At 36.5% G+C, this 16,340-nt stretch overlaps 1 protein-coding gene across 1 annotated transcript in view; it reads right to left on the minus strand.

Moving 5' to 3' along the window:
- Nucleotides 1–2,528: 2,528 nt before the first annotated feature.
- LNPEP (leucyl and cystinyl aminopeptidase) overlaps nt 2,529–16,340 on the minus strand; it is a 51,022-nt gene continuing 37,210 nt past the window's right edge. The window contains exons 10-17 of the mRNA XM_072413955.1: nt 15,150–15,300; nt 13,300–13,483; nt 12,784–12,940; nt 10,809–10,984; nt 9,011–9,172; nt 7,448–7,588; nt 6,164–6,245; nt 2,529–4,986 (exon numbers count right to left, since the gene is read on the minus strand). Of these exons, the coding sequence (XP_072270056.1) occupies nt 4,855–4,986; nt 6,164–6,245; nt 7,448–7,588; nt 9,011–9,172; nt 10,809–10,984; nt 12,784–12,940; nt 13,300–13,483; nt 15,150–15,300 (1,185 nt within the window). The 3' untranslated portion in view covers nt 2,529–4,854. The remainder of the gene's footprint in view (nt 4,987–6,163; nt 6,246–7,447; nt 7,589–9,010; nt 9,173–10,808; nt 10,985–12,783; nt 12,941–13,299; nt 13,484–15,149; nt 15,301–16,340) is intronic.

The following is a 16,340-nucleotide window of genomic DNA, read 5'->3' on the forward strand; positions in this document are numbered from 1 at the left end:
TATTTTGCCAATGTTCAGCAATAATTTTTGCTTGAGTGATGGTCTATTGAAGGTTCATGGCTCATGAAAATCCATGTTTAATAAAACAGACAAAAAATGCATTTTCATTCCTAGTGTCTATTTAACAGAGCAGACTGTTGAAATAGATGCATGATAAATGCTTCAACAAGGAGACTGAAAACTTACAGTTTCTTTTGAGTTATCATTTACCTCTTAGAAGATTTCTTTGGAAAAGTCAATGAAGTCTTTATACTTGCATTTTGTCTGACTGAGCACTGCACTTTCTACTCTGCAAAGAGTAACAGGACGAGAATTACAGTGATCTTTCTGCCTTCTCCCTATGTGGGGATAATCTGTTGTGGAAATATTAGCCAAAGAAAACAAAAAAAGAATACTGAAGTTCATGTGGTAACCATTAGAGATGTTTCATCAAGTGGTATAGACATAAATTAATACCAAACCATTTTGTTTTACAAGGGGAAATCAGAGACAGCTTCAAGTTGAAGTGAGAATTGTTGGGATTGGTACTGGAGAAAGCGGAATGTCCATTACAGTCGGGCCCGGTGTTTGAAATTTGGCCTGTGCTTTTGAAAGTTTCTGTTACAAGTAATGGAAAGCACACTGGAAAGCTGTGACATTTAAATGTTCTCAATAAAAGTGGTGTCAGGTGTAAAGAATGGTGGTCGTGCTCTGTAGGACAAAGCGGACTTCAAAGGTTCAAGTTAACTGATGCAAAGAGTGAGTGATATTTCCCGAGACTGTTGCAGTTATTTCAGCCAGGCCTCATAAGGTTTACATTAGCCACGTTGAATTCTGTAAAAGTTAAAGCTTCCCTATTCAGAAATGATAACAGTATAAATTTCTCTTTCACAGTCATGTTAATTTATTACATCTGCGTATAATGAATGCAGCCATTTTCAATGAACCAATGTTATGGATCATATAAAAAAAAACAAACAAAAAGGGTTTATATCAGTTTAACTCTGGCCATTTTCTTAGTTGGGATGTAGTAGGAAGAGGCTTAGATTCATTGTAAATTTACTTATACTCCCAACCAACCAACCAACACAGGGTGCCTGCTATTAAGCTTCACAGTAATTTTCCTAAAGTTGCAGAATGTGACAGTTTGTTCTAAATTAAACTTGTCATCATAGAAGTATGGAGATGGCCATTACGTTTCTGAAAAAAGTATTGGTTGACTAGCTATCATGCTGAACCATGGATTTCAGTACACTCAATTACTGATCAAAAACAAGTATGTAGGTCAAAAAAATTAATTAACCCTAACCTGCAAACTTGCTTTTGGTAACCGTAACTGATAGTATTGAAGCAAAAGGACACCCAGATATATTTTCTGGAGAGCTCAGCAATGACAACCTCAAGGTTTCTTATAACACACTGGAGAGTAATGTGTGATGAAGATCTTGGATATGACAAAACTTTGCAGGGCTGGCCACAGTTTTTTAAAAGAAAACACTTGATTGCTTTGTGCAGTTTTATAAGCACACATCCACATGTGCTGTGTCTCCAGCTGTCATATTCTCTGGAACATTTCTAGCTAAAGTCATTGCACTCCAGGATGAATAAACAGATAAAATGGTGTATATTGCTAAGAACTAAAAATAAAATATTTACACATTCCACTTCTTAAAAAACAACCCACAGATAATTGCTAGAGATTCAGCCAACACGGTAAGGATGTTTACTGTTCTTATAAACCACACATTAATACCAATTATATTAAATGTTTATAAAGCTAAAGCACAAAATTATTTAAATGTATTAACCTTCATACATAGACTTAGGAGTGTGGATAAAAGTATTACTTATTTTTAAATAGCTGATGTTCAACAGTGGAACATTGTCAATGGGGGAATGTACAACAATTAACAGTCAAAAAAAAAAAAGGCAATTTGCCTTTTGCAATAAAATATTCTTACCTAACTGATGACAATTTTTTCATTGCACTTGACTGCCCTTAATTTGCCATGATCACCCCATATGCATCTGAACTTCTTACTGAAGATGGGTCTTTGGCCATCTTGATTGGCTGGGCTGCGGTAATGTAACATTCACACAAGTATTCAGTAATTTATTCAGATGCAGGGGAAGCCAGGATGTCCAGGTATCCTGGCATCCAACGCTGAATTGTGTGGATTGTCTAAATCCATACGCAGCTAAGCATTTTGACAGATGATGAGCATGATTAGGCAGGTAAGTATATTCTACTGCAGAAGGGATATCACCTTTCTCTTACTGCATTAAAAGCCTGCCTGACAACTAATTTTCAAAGCAGAGTTCCATTTTATTAAAACACAAAGATAACAAGTATATTGCAGGCCATGTTCGTTTTGCGTTGGGGATGTACATTGTGGAGCTACCAATACTGAAAGGCATCAATCCTGTACATTTTACACCATATATATTATACTATCTCATTAGTTCAATAGTCAAATGTAAAGGACAACAGAAGATATACTAAATCTTTTATATAAGGTGTTGCAGCCACAAACTGTAATGAGACAATAGGTTTTTTAAACATTTATTAGCATTATTTCCACCTGTTTTTTTTAAACAAAACATGAAAGCTGTATTAGAAAATCACTTGCCAGGATGCAGACATTTGTGCGGTACCCAGAGGGGCTGTACACACCTGCTTTCTTCATGGTAGACAAAAAAAGCACCATTCCTTAACTGGGTCATAAAAATGAGATATTTCCATTATCTATACAGGTTTCTGTGCAAGCACTGTAATTCAGATGCATAAAAAAGTAGCAATATTATTTTCAAGAGAAAGCTTTCTGGTTTTTCTTTTCTGAGAATGAACAGATTCTACAAAGATTTTAAAATACAGAAAATCAAAATAATAACACATTGATACACAATTTTCAAATCTTCAGAGGGATTTAAAGTAAGCTTCAGATGTTCTGATAATCTGGAAGAAAACAGTGTTATTATTTTGCATTGAACAGATGGTGCAGACAAAAGATTTCCCTTTATAGGCTCAGTCCAGTCAAACGTATATCCTGTATTGCAGAAGATGTGGATTTGTTGAATTACTTTTTGGAATCTTGTTTCTCTATGGTACTTGAGCACCAAGTCCCCAACCACTTGTAAAAGGGTGCAAAGCTAGGACACTCTGAAAGGTAAAACCCAAGGAAAAAAGCCAGATGACATCCTACAAGCATGCAACCACACACAAAATAATAATTTTGGCTGGACTTATATCCTAGCAGATATTACAAAAGAGAGTTGGATAAATTGCATTTGTTTAGAAATGGACAACCTGCACAAAAATATAATGTAACCCAATAGTTCTAAGTCTACATTTGCCAACCAGGATCTCATGAAACAAATCCTGGTTTAGCAGCTATTCAGCAGAAAAAGCATGAAAAATCATTTACACATGGCCACTGGCTTGAAAGCAGTGTGTACAGAAAGCTTACAAGAGCATTTGTATAGACTCCTAAAGGTTTAGGAAACCTGCTTGAAATTTGCTGAAAACTTCCCTTATACCAGTTATATTATGAATGTACACAGCCTAACTGTATGACTGATTTTAGTGTAATCACTAATTTACTCGAGTTTATAACAAATTTTTTTTTAGCAATGAACAGACTGGTTCCATGCATAAAGTGCCATGACACACTATGCATTGCAGCCTAGCTTAAATAAACAATATTTCTTGTCATTCCTTTTAATTGAGCTCTTTTCCAGCAATGGAAATGCTAATTTCTAAGAAAAATGCAAATTCTAGTAGCTTTGCTTGATAAATTAACAGAAAGAGAGCTCTTAGTAGGATATAGTTCATTGTACTATGAAGAGCTTTTAAATCCTGGTTCGTGTTTACCTCGTGATGTGAGCAATATAGTGGTCAACCAAGTCACGTCTAGCTCAGATGGACCTTCCTCAGTCGCAATGGTTTTATTGTGTATGTACAGCTTCTAAACTGAGCAGAAAACACTTATGTCTATCCTCTATCACAAGAGGCCACCCTACATGAAAATGCAAAATTACCTGATACTACAGTATGAAATATAAATTCATCTTAACAGCTGCCATACCAAAATGTTAAGACCCAATAATAAAACCTTTGATGATGCTATTTTATGTGGAGATGTGACATGCCCTATGTGAACATGACAGCAGCCAGGTTAGGAAAGTGCAATAGGTGTGTTTTACCTGTAGCAAAACGCACACTATAATCTGGTCTGCAAACAAGCATCCTTATATGCGTGTCACATTATGTAAAAGGTCTGAAAACTGATGATATATAATATAAAGCCTTAAAATGTACACTATTCGTAAGCATCACAGCTAAATGCAAACCTGAGGGGTGAAAAAGGCAGCTAGGCTCTTTTAAACACAATTTTTTTTTAAGAAGAAAAAAAATACATCAGTCCAGTGTTAAAATGTGACCAATAGTAACAAAAGTAATGCTGTATAGGCAAATAAATCCCACTTTTCCATCGTGACTATGGCTATTTTCACTATTTACATGGCAAATAAGTTCACACTCCCAATGAATTTGTGCTGTGGCCACAAACTGCATATAACCCACAACTTATCAGGCAATTTAAAAACACACAGTGGTTTCAGAAATTGCTTTGCTACTGCAGCCACGTAAGGCACAGTCCTGCCTTACATAGTGACAGTGTGGCCATCACAGCTTCATAATAAATACAATTTCTCCTTAAACAGTCACTCAGTCTACAGGATTTTTGTGTTTTTTTGCCCTGAGCTATCAAGAAACCTCCCGTAGTCCATACAGCATTGCAGAATGCCTGTCTTGTCCTGTGCTTAAGCAATAGATCACAAGAGCTTTAACGTCAACCTAGCTTTCCCAGGTCATCTCTACAACCAGTTCTGGAGGCTGTTGAGGTTGTTGTCAATCCACTGAATGTTCAGTTTGATAGTTTCGATGGCCTCTTCCACACACCACATATTCCTGCTAGTGCCCTTTGTCGAGTTGAAGAATGAGACAACCTGAAATTACAAAATAATTATTGTTATCATATCGTCTTACCGTTAAGAATCTAATCACAAAATACCTTCCCCTACAGATTTGCAACTATATACATTGATGAACCACAAGCCTAATATTATACCCTTAACAGCTTAAACCTGGCTTAAATCTGGAACAGAAGTTAGCAGCAGATGGTTTAAGTCCTAAAAATTGTGAGATTGGTCCACCAGCAAATTCACAAGCACATATACACCAAGCCATCCACATGTTCTATAGGAAACAAAATTCATCAGATCAAGCCACTTTCTTTCAAATAACCATGAGCAGTCTAACTCTATGGCTATGCAGCCTATTGTCATAGTTGTGACAAGACAAAACTACTACGCATATGCCAAAGGCACTAATCTTTCAATGACTGAGATCCGCACTCCAGCGCACATATTTGACTCTCCAGTATTCACACTATTACCAAGGTTTGCATTCCAGTACAGACCTGTTTCTTACTTCCTATGATACATGCCACACGTGATATCTACACTCCTACACCTCACCTCCAGCATCCATGCTTCCATTAAAATCTGCATTCTACTATGCAAAACTCATGAATCATTTGACAATGGCACAAATGAGAACTGCACTCCAGCATACACATATCTCACTCCCCAGTATTCATATCACCAGTGAGTCCCCAATCCACTGGCAGTAGTAAGACCTCCACAACTAGATACACGGCTCATTCCCCAAAAAGGACACCAGTGAAATGTGGCACCAGGTCAGAGATAATAATGCTTTTGTAAGCCAGAACATGAGCTGGGGAGGTGGAAAGAGGGTTTTAGCCAAAATCACCTGCTACCCATGTGAAAGCTGTAGAGGCCAGTCAGTCCTCCAGCCTCTGGGGGAAGAATGAGGAGGTGCACACTGCTGGGCTAAAGAGCAAAGATAGGCCAAACACTGAACCTCACCAACTCCTATACTAGGGAAGCCTTGCATTGTGGAAATCATTTTCTAAAAGTCAAATAGTACAAAAATAACTGTGCATTTCTAATTTATCAATAAAGTTTCTTGTCCAAGAAAGGTAAATTTACCTAAACAGGTATGGCTGTTTTTTCCCTAATGTATTTTGTATTACACTTGTAATTAGGTATGTTTCCCAATACTACAGAGGTCTTCTAACAATGCCAAAAAAAAAATACTAACCTCATTTAAATACACCTCTGTGGCAAACTGTGAAGTGCTCTTGGTGACAATGGTCTGTATAGGAAATGATCCTGGTGGGAATCTAAAAGAAATTAATATAAAGGAAAACTTGTTTAAAGACCAAGAAGTAGGAGACGACAGACAGATAAACATGAAAACTCCACATTTCCCTCAATGATTGAGAAAATGATGATGAAGTCATTATTGCAGTAGCCAAGCTATTTTCATTTTTTTTTATGTAAATACCATTGTATTTTATGGACACGCTACCATACCAGCTTTTTGACAGCTGGTGGTAAAGCAGAAAAAGTGTAAACTTTAAGCTTCTGGAGAGAATCCAAAAGCTTCAGGAAGCTGGGATATATAGGAGTTATTTTATTGAGAAGTTCCAAACACCAGGCACTACTTTTACTTACAAGCATGATTCCCCTTTGCTGCCTATACTACCCTTATTTTAACTCTTTCTATCACTCTGCTCACCTGCATTAAATATAGGTAAGAATCTAAATTAAAAAGTTAAAAATTTCTCTGGTCAAAACCTACAAATGGCCAAGGACTTTCACTTGCCCCTAATATAGCTGCTTAGGCCTAGCAATCAGCTGTTTAGGCACCCAGTGCTGTATTGTACGTTGCATGCACCCTATAGTGGTTAGTGGTAAATGGTATGTTTTTACATGCAATTTGTGTAATTGTTTGTGCCCTTCCAGAGACATACCAAAATTGAATAGTAACAACTATTACATAACATTGAATGTATTTTTAAATACTCCATGAATAACAGTCTATAGAGTACAAACTTGTATTATCTTCTAATATGCCCTTGCAATGAACAAATGTAATTGAGATTGGTAGTTTATGCACTGGGCAGTGGCAGACAGTCACCAAAGTAATAATTTTTGGGCTGACAGTTCAACTACTGCCCAGGATTAAACAATTTCCTGGTGAAAGATGGATAGATCAAAAATTATATACAGATCGATCAGTTAAACAGACAGACTAGACGGGCATAAGAAAGAAAATGTATCAATGTATCTAAAAATAAGATATATCACAGGATCATGACAGATAAATATGACCCGATAGAAAGACGGATAAAATCATATATAGGAGACTGACCAGATAGCACAGATTAGATAGATCAGATCACTAAAATCAGATAGATATGTGATAAGCTGAACCCCCTAACCAATAGCTATTAAATGAAAAAGTTCCCAAAAGTAACCAACTACTGAACCTTAGCTATGATACATTAATAAGTGTAGTGAACCTTTCAGCTGTTCTTACTTTTGAGTGATCTCATCCCAGTTTTGCTTGACAAAGTTCCAAGCCAGCAGAAAGCCAGGGACATTCTCACTAATAAAGCGAATAATGATGGGAAAATCCTGTGATCTTATAACATTTCCATGAAGACCGGCCTTCATCAACCTGGGGTATAGAACATGTTAACACTTCATGAGACAATGCTGTAATGCAAAGGTGTAAAGATTACATTTTAAAAGGTGCTTGTAATTAAAAAAACAGATGTGGTATATTTAAAAAAGCCAAATGAAGAATAAAGGAACCTAATGACAGCTTCCACTGTAAATTCCTCACAAGACTTTATGCAACTTTATGCAGTTTTATCAAAAACTGTGCCAGGCAACCAATATTGCTCCAGTATTTTGAGGTTCCACATACTAACTACTTAGCTATTAAAGCGAAAGTAAACTGAAAAAAACAAAAACAAAAAAAAAACAAAAAAAAAAAATCACACTTACCTTCAATTCCGCAGATCCCTCAATGGCGCTGGTCCTTCTTGCGATCTGGTCCCGCATCGTCCTGGGATTCCCCTTCGACCCGGCACAGAGGAAGCGCCGGGCACCGCCAACTTCTGCCTTCTCTTCCTGCCTTCTTGCTCAGTCACCCGATCTCACGCTGTGCAGGTGCAAGATCGGGTGATGTAGCCTCTGTGAAGGGGGAAAAAAAAAGTGAGCCGATCTCACTACACATGAGTGTAGATCGTGAGATCGGCATCTCTTTCCCCTTGGGGGAAAAGATGCCCTTCTGGGCATGCCCAAGATCAGGGCAAAAAAACAAAAAACCCACCAACATTTTTACTTTAAATCGAAGGGTTGTCTACCTTTCTATGTAAAGTAAAAATGTTGAGTTTAGGTACGCTTTAAATTAAAAGCTAGAGATGCATGGAGTTTGCATGTTTACACAGGAGTCCTAAGCTTCATAGATCTTACTATATTCTGTAACAGGACCATTAATAATGATCACAGTGAACACACACATTGTTTCTATATGATAAAACAATTCTGTATATAAGGAACTGCTGCATTTAATGACATTTGCTGGTAGATAAAGACAATGTGATGAAACATGACATCAATAATTTCCCACAAATTGCAGCACATCTGGACTTCATTTCATTTACCAGGGGAAATATTTACACTACTGGAAATGTCAGTTTGCTGATACTTTTACTGGCAGAGCTAAAAGAGTAACATTTTACAAAAAATCAATGTTAAACCAAAAGGACTTGTCAAATTGAATTTATCAGGGAATTGCACATTTCAGTTATCTAGTTTGCGAAAAATAAATGTTCAGTAAAAGTGAAGTAAAGTAAAACTTTAAACGCAAAAAAGGAAAAATATGTATCAAATGGCGTTTCAAGGACACATATTCGTGAATCAAAATATCCTCTTTAATTTTATGTATGGTAGGAAAGAAATGTATAAAAAAAAGAAAGTCGTTGTTCACATATACAATTAATTTGTGTTTGTCTGGGATGGTTAAAAAAAAAACCTTTTCGCACCCAAAGCACAGAGAAATCAACACACAATTATAAATCTTCTGACATACCAGAGTAACTTCTTGCCATGGTCAGTACTTGCAAGAGCTTCCAGCATTTTGATCTTTTCCGCCTCATATAAGGACATGGTGTACATTTTAAGGAGATGTTCCCATCCTTCATCTGTGCGAGCACCAACTTTATATACAATGGTCATGACAGCTGTTGGAAGACTGAGAAAAACAAACATGAATTGCAGCACCACTGCGTTTCATCAAAGCCAAAGATCCCACCACAGAAAACGTGCATGAGGTTTTGGACTGAAACAGTATTATAATCTTGGATGGCAAATACTTTTAATGCTGCTGATGAAAATCCCCTGCGACCCAATAAAAAAATTTGTGCCACAAGGAATTAAAAAGTAAGTCTGATTGACACTGATCAGTAGAAGTATGCAACTAAATGTAATTTCATTTGTTAAAACTTTGCGTCATAATCAATTATCTTTTTTTTTTTTTTTTTTTTTTTTAATAAACAATCCTGTATGTATAAAATAAAGATATGAAATCTTCCACCTGTACATAAGGAAATCTAAATGGACCTTTCTAGGATGTGCCAAAATGAAGGTACTATATACTTGCCAAATCCCACTGCATCCCTGACTCCAGTCCTCTTATGTAAAAAAAGGAGAGTGGTTGAAAAAAAATTTGGGTTTGAAAATAGACACAGATCCTGGGATTTGGAGCCTGCAAGTAGACCCAGTAAATGCTCATGCACCACTTGATTGTTTAATTAGGAGGAATAGGACCAAGAAGGCCAGGGTAAAAATATTCACATAAAGGTACATCCCAGATGGGGAGCACCATTTAAATTTAAGTATGGGGGTTGATATCTGTTCTTTATACTCGGTCATCTTTAAAGAATTAAAACTGATGCAGGATTACGTAAACTAATGTCAATTGACTATTGGGGTGTTCACTTTGTCCTACCGGCAAAAAGGTACCAAGAATATAAAGGACTCACTGCAACTTTGTGGGAGGAAAGGAAAGGGCCCAAACGCTTTTTAAGAAATTGAGAAAAAACTGGTAAAGCGTATGAGATTTTAGGTATTTGCAGACATGCAGCTAGTCACCCAATAGTTGCATAGCTTGGAAAAAATATGCTTTTGAATTAAACAACTACCCTAATTAACATATTTAAAGGCAAAGTTGAAATGGCAGCTGGATAACTAACCAAGTATTGTCATTTTGCTCCGTGAGGTAAGAAGGCAAAGGAAAAAATTGCATTCCGTGGGCCTAACCTTTTTCCAGTTGGTACTGGATATTGTCAATAGCCTGTGTAAGAGAGGCCATTTAAGATTACCTTTGCCAAAATGCTTTTATAAAACAGATTGTTTTTTTGTAGTTATTTAAAATCCTATGTGTAGGAGGAACATGTGATGGTTTAAACTTGCAGAGTTCTAGATGCTTTACAGTACAAATGTTTTAGGTGACACATTTTATTCACCCACCAGCTCCACAGAACTTAACAGAGCCTGTAATGTTTTATACAGTGGCCAGGGACAAGTATCCATATCAGGAAAGATTCAAAAATCCTTGCCTGCTTACTTTTACTGGGTTTATGAAAAGTACTATAAAAGTCATCTTGAAATATTTGTGCTGACTGAAGTAACAATCATCACATGTAGTTCACAGTACATTTCAAAAGAGTAGAAGCAAAAATCTCATCAGCTACTATGAGCAACTACTTCCTATACACACATTTTATAAATGCGATGTTGGCTACTGAAAAAAAAACAATACATCGCTAAATAACAAAATGTCTCAGGTTTTCAAGCATCCATATTGGTATATAAAATTCAAGCCTTACTGTGATCCATTCTTCCAGTTGTTAAACAGCTCAGTTGCATTTCCTATGCAATTCTTCTGTTGAATAGAGCAAGATAATTCCAAAAGTAATGATCTTAACTCCTGCTCGGACAGGGATCCTTCATCACTCCATGTCTGCCCCTCTGTAAGGTCTGCTAGCAGGTCCACAAAACGTTTCTAATGTCAAAATATAGAGAAAAAAATTGATTAATGTTATTGATGTTTTAGATAACAACAGAACAATGAAATTCACTTGTGTTTTTTTCAAACACCCTGTTTGCACTAATTACCATTTTTAAAAATGACAAGCTAAGTCAATGGGCAAGTATTACAGTGGGAATAAGCAGATTTACAGACATTGCAGTACTTCTATTTCTCACTTTTAGAATTCTGTTCATCAGGGACCAATATCTGTTACCACGTTTGTCATTTATAAGTGACAAAATATACCTCATACAGTGCATGATATGACAATGAGAAAAACTAAATACAGGAATCCACGGGTTATGGAAATAGGACATACGCATGACTCCTAGATAGAACAGAGATTCCCTGCTCGTTCATCTGCAGGACGGAGGCTTGGAGGGGGCAGTTTGCTTGACTTGCAGAAGACATCTTTTGCTAAACACAGCTAAGAATGAGCTCTTCTGCAAGCTATTGTAACTCTTTAATGACCAAGACAAATTAAGAAGTTGTTTCATTTTGCATATAAAAGCACAGCTTGCTCCAGAAGCTAATGAATGTCTAGGCTTTATAAAGCTTTTTTTTTTTTTTAGCTCACAGTGAGGATTTTATACAGTAACTGACACCACTCTGCCTATTAATATGTTGAGACAAACATCTGTCCTAATTGCATTTATTAAAATAATATACCTGTGCTAAGAACAAACCTACAGTACCTATCTCATATGTAACCCAGGAACTATCTGTATAGTCAAAACCATATTAACTATTCAGTAACATTTATAGTTAATTGTGTAAAAATTAGGTCTGTTTTTTCAAACACTTTACCTGACCTGACATATTCTGAAACCTGTTCTACTTTCCCTGTCAGTTATACTTTCCCTGTCAGTTATACCTTCCCTGTCAGTTAATCAGTGGCTCTGCATAAAACACTTCCTAGATCGCATTAGCATTTGCAAGGACACCCTCAATGTATTTTGTATTAGAAACATCTTTGAGGCAATTTAATGTTATTGACGTTTTTACCAACTTTTTCAGGTATTTGTGGTTTCGGTAGAAATTGCTGGCGGTATTATTACACAGTATTTATATAGCGCCATCATATTACACAGCACTGTACAAAGTCCATAGTCATGTCACTAACTGTCCCTCAAAGGAGCTCACAATCTAATGTCCCTACCATAGTCCTATGTCATTAATGTGGTCTGAGGTCAATTTTTTCCTTGAGGGGAAGCCAATTAACCTAACTGCATGTTTTTGGATGTGGGAGGAAACCGGAGTACCCGGAGGAAACCCACGCAGACACAGGGAGAACGTGCAAACTCCATGCAGTAGGCAGAAGAAACCTTTTTGAGCACTTCAGCAGGATAAGTACAAGTAATACAGGTCCTGCAAGCAATGCTGCTGAGGGTAGTTCAGAGCTCACTGAAAAGGGGGTGCATCTCATAGGTGGTAGATGCCTTCAATCCAAAGGTAGCTTTTCCAATTAAAATCTAGCTGACAGTGGCTCGAAAAATTGCCATGTCTGTAGCCAGCGTCACAGTTTTTTCTCTTTATTCTATAAATACCAGAACAACTCAGATGGAAAGACAGAGAATAATGATCAGTCACCAATACGCTAGGTGAGTGGGGACCTTTGTAAGGTGTTTAACAGAACTGAGATGCAGTAGAAACTTTAACTTTCTATAGGTAATGTAATGACTACTTTATTGCCAACAGCAAAACCCCCCTCTTTCTTCTCTCTGTGCCAAGAACTATCCTTTATGCCAACAGAACCAATAAAATAAACATACCTTCAATTGTAATGCCATACTCTTGTAACCCTGTTTAGCGAGAAGATCATGGATGTGAGAAATTTGGACATATGCCTGTTTAATTGGACCAATGTCTGTTTCATTTACAAGATACGCAATGAGTTCTATCGCCTTTGTCAGCTGAACTCTACCTACGCTGAAAAGTAAAAAGAAAACACAGTGTAAATGTACAAAATACATTAAAGATGAAAGATGTAAATATTTTGTGGCACATAAAAGTTGTTGAAATACAGTGTTTTCTAGTATAGGCAGTTAACTTTGAAGTGTGCTTCTCTGGGCAATGATAACAACATGAAAAGAAAAACATTCCAGCAGGAAAAATAATCCTAAAAAAAGCAATGCATTCCTAAAGTTTATAGGGGAAGCACTCGTCATTCAAAATCACTGTCCCTAAAAAGCACACATTTTATTTGATGAAAACTGCCTGTATTGTATAAGTAAGGCAAATCAAATAAAATGGCATACATAAGGTGAAGACTACAAAAAAGGAATTACCCAGACAGGACAAATATGTCATGGATCAAGTTGGCTCGATCACTGGCAGTTAGAAGGGTGTGATTATTTTGGAGCAGTCCAATGAGAGCATTCCAGCCTTCCTGGCCATAATCCACTATATAGTAACCAGTCATCTTCACATTAAACTTCAGCCAGGATGGCTCACTCTGAAGAATAAATTTATCTGCAGAGATAAAGAGATGGAAGGATACATTACTCAAAGTTTACACTATTATTTCATCTTAAAGGGCCTGCGCACACAAAGCAAGTATTTCAGTTCACAGGAGATAATGCTGAATGAATCACCCACAATATTTTTAACCCCTGGAGTCTATTTACAAATGAACTTACTTTCTTTAATTGTAATAATAAAAAAGCTGGTTGCTATATACAACAGAAAGTACAGGAAGTACATGATCCCCTGACATCTTACAACCCTGTCTATAGTTTATTTACCAAGAGACAATAGGCTAAATTCACAGATTTTACCGTGAACCTCAATTCACCTCCCTCCTAGTCCTCTTCAAGGTCAGGCGACTCAGCACATCTTGATTAACTGAGCCAGAATGACATGACTACCTTTCATATGCCTTTTATATTTCCTTTTCCAAGGCATGCCAAAATACAGTCATATAGAAGATGCTCATCCGCAGCCTAATGTGCATGCTAAAGAAGAATGTGAACAGGCAGGTAAGTTTGCTTTAATACATAGGAAACACAGCATGTTTTATGTAATAAAAAGCTGCCCAATGACATTTTTGTTTCAAGCAAGTTAGAGTTTAAAACTCAAAACATTTTTTGACAGTTTACAGGACTTTGTAATTATTGAAGACTAAAACAATTAAATTAAAAAAAACAATTACTAAATAACTATAATTTGTTGTACTACTTCACAAGCATTTTAACCTCCCTAGCGGTAACCCCGAGTGTGACTCGGGGTAGAAAAAAGTTGCTACAAGTGGTAACCCCCGAGTCACACTCTGGGTTGGAACACCTAGGGAAGGTTAGTAAATAGATTGCTTACCCGATCTGCCAGGGTCAAGCGCCATCCAGCGCCGCAATCTCCGTCTTCTTTCTTCTTCCTGCTTCTGCATCCGATGAGTCCCGGGGGATTTCCCGGTGACGTCGGTGCGTGTGTACGTCCCGGCCGGGCGGGGCAGGAAATTCAAAATCCATTTGTATTGCATTCAATACAAGATAACTGTACTGAATGCAATACATTGGATTTTTATGTGTAAAAGCAGTACACTGTTTTCAAGAACATTTATTTTACAGTATATATAATAGTATGAGTATAATGTGTATTTTTTTTTTTAAATAATTTTTTTTTTTTTTTAAATATATAGATTTATTAATTTATTCAATATATTGTTTTTAAATGATTTTGTGTTTCCAACTTTATTATACTCATACTATTATAATATACTGTAAAATACATTTTCATGAAAAACAATGTTCCGCTTTTAGACATATAAAACCGGAAAGAAATGAACCGCTAGGGAGGTTAAGCCCCCTCCTGCATCTCAATGGTCTCTATACTGAAACTAGTTCTGGTGCTGTGCCCCCCACCTACCATACTCTGCTATGTCATTCATAACCCACAGCACAAATGCAACCATTATGGCAGACTTTATGAATGGCATAGCATAGTAAGAGGGGTGGATGTAGACTCTGGTCTTGAGTTGAGAAACATTGTTGTGAGCCAACAGGTAGCTGTAAGTGAGGTTCACTGGAGCTCAAAGAGTAAATAAGAACCTATATCTGATATGTTATAAGGGTGATTACATTTTTTACCGATTTTATTGGGTTACCTTAGACAGAGTGTTCTTGAAACATTAAACAATACTTACCCTGCTTTTGACGCAGTAAGTAGACAGATTCACTAGTAGTCCCATTGGAAAGACCATATGTATAGGTCAGAGGTACATGCCATACAGTGCTATAAAAAATTTTAAGGTGGCAACACCAATAAAGTAGTATAATTGGGGGAAAGTGGTCACCCTATAGGAGGAATTGCTTAACAAGAACCTACATGATAAGATCCACAAGTTATTATTGCATTAAAAGCTAGAAATTAAAAACAGAATGAAAACAAATTATGAAACTGCAATCAATATGTGAAGCTTGTATAAAAATGTTCTTATTTTGGTTTAGCTCTAAAAAAAAAAAGGAAGCCCCACCAAATACTTGTCCGTGTCATTTAATTATCAGTTTGTCAGTGATACAGTTTTTATATTATCCCTTCCTTAACAGCACATAAAATTACCACCTATAACCATGCACTGTTGAATGTAAAATATGTAATTTATAAAAATATGTAATATAAAAAAACGAAAAATAATGAAAGTAATAAGCAGTCTACAGATGGCCACACACAGCGACAATCACTCTGTGTATGGTGTGTATTAATAAACGGTCCAGTCAGTTTTATATTTATCATTGCTGATAAAACAGTCTGTTTTATCTGTTGGCCTGTACAGAAACATGAATGTGCATGTCAGATATTCAGAAGACATTTATAACTATTATTAGTTACCTAATAAACCAAAATGCATTAATCTAAAGGGAAAATACAAGTGAAAAAAAATTACACTTTTAAAACCAAATAATGAAATAGTAAGTTTCCCCTAGTATACAGAAAACTGAGTGGTGAAAGAAAAACACCCATAATGGGAAGTTGATTCCTAAATTACTGACTCACACAACATGTCTCTATGCTAGCCAGAAGGCACGGACTTTTGTGACAAGTAAAAATTATCTCTTGCTTTCTTTTGTAATGACTTCAATTCAGATTTTAGGATTTCTGATATGTAGGGAGATAGCACAGTCCCAGGACTCAGTCTGATTATATACTAAGAGGCAGTATACGTGATAAAGCTAGACAGTTCAAGCACATGTGGCCATAAAAATGGTATAGGACCTAACTATAACAAACATTTAAATGAGTTTCCTTTATGCACCACTATTCAGGTATGTATAGGAATTTTCACTTTACTATTGGCTGTGTGTAGATAAAATGCAAAGCAAACACAATGTTGCTT

This window comes from Pyxicephalus adspersus, chromosome 6 (genome assembly GCF_032062135.1).
Source record: "Pyxicephalus adspersus chromosome 6, UCB_Pads_2.0, whole genome shotgun sequence".
NCBI lineage: Eukaryota > Metazoa > Chordata > Amphibia > Anura > Pyxicephalidae > Pyxicephalus > Pyxicephalus adspersus.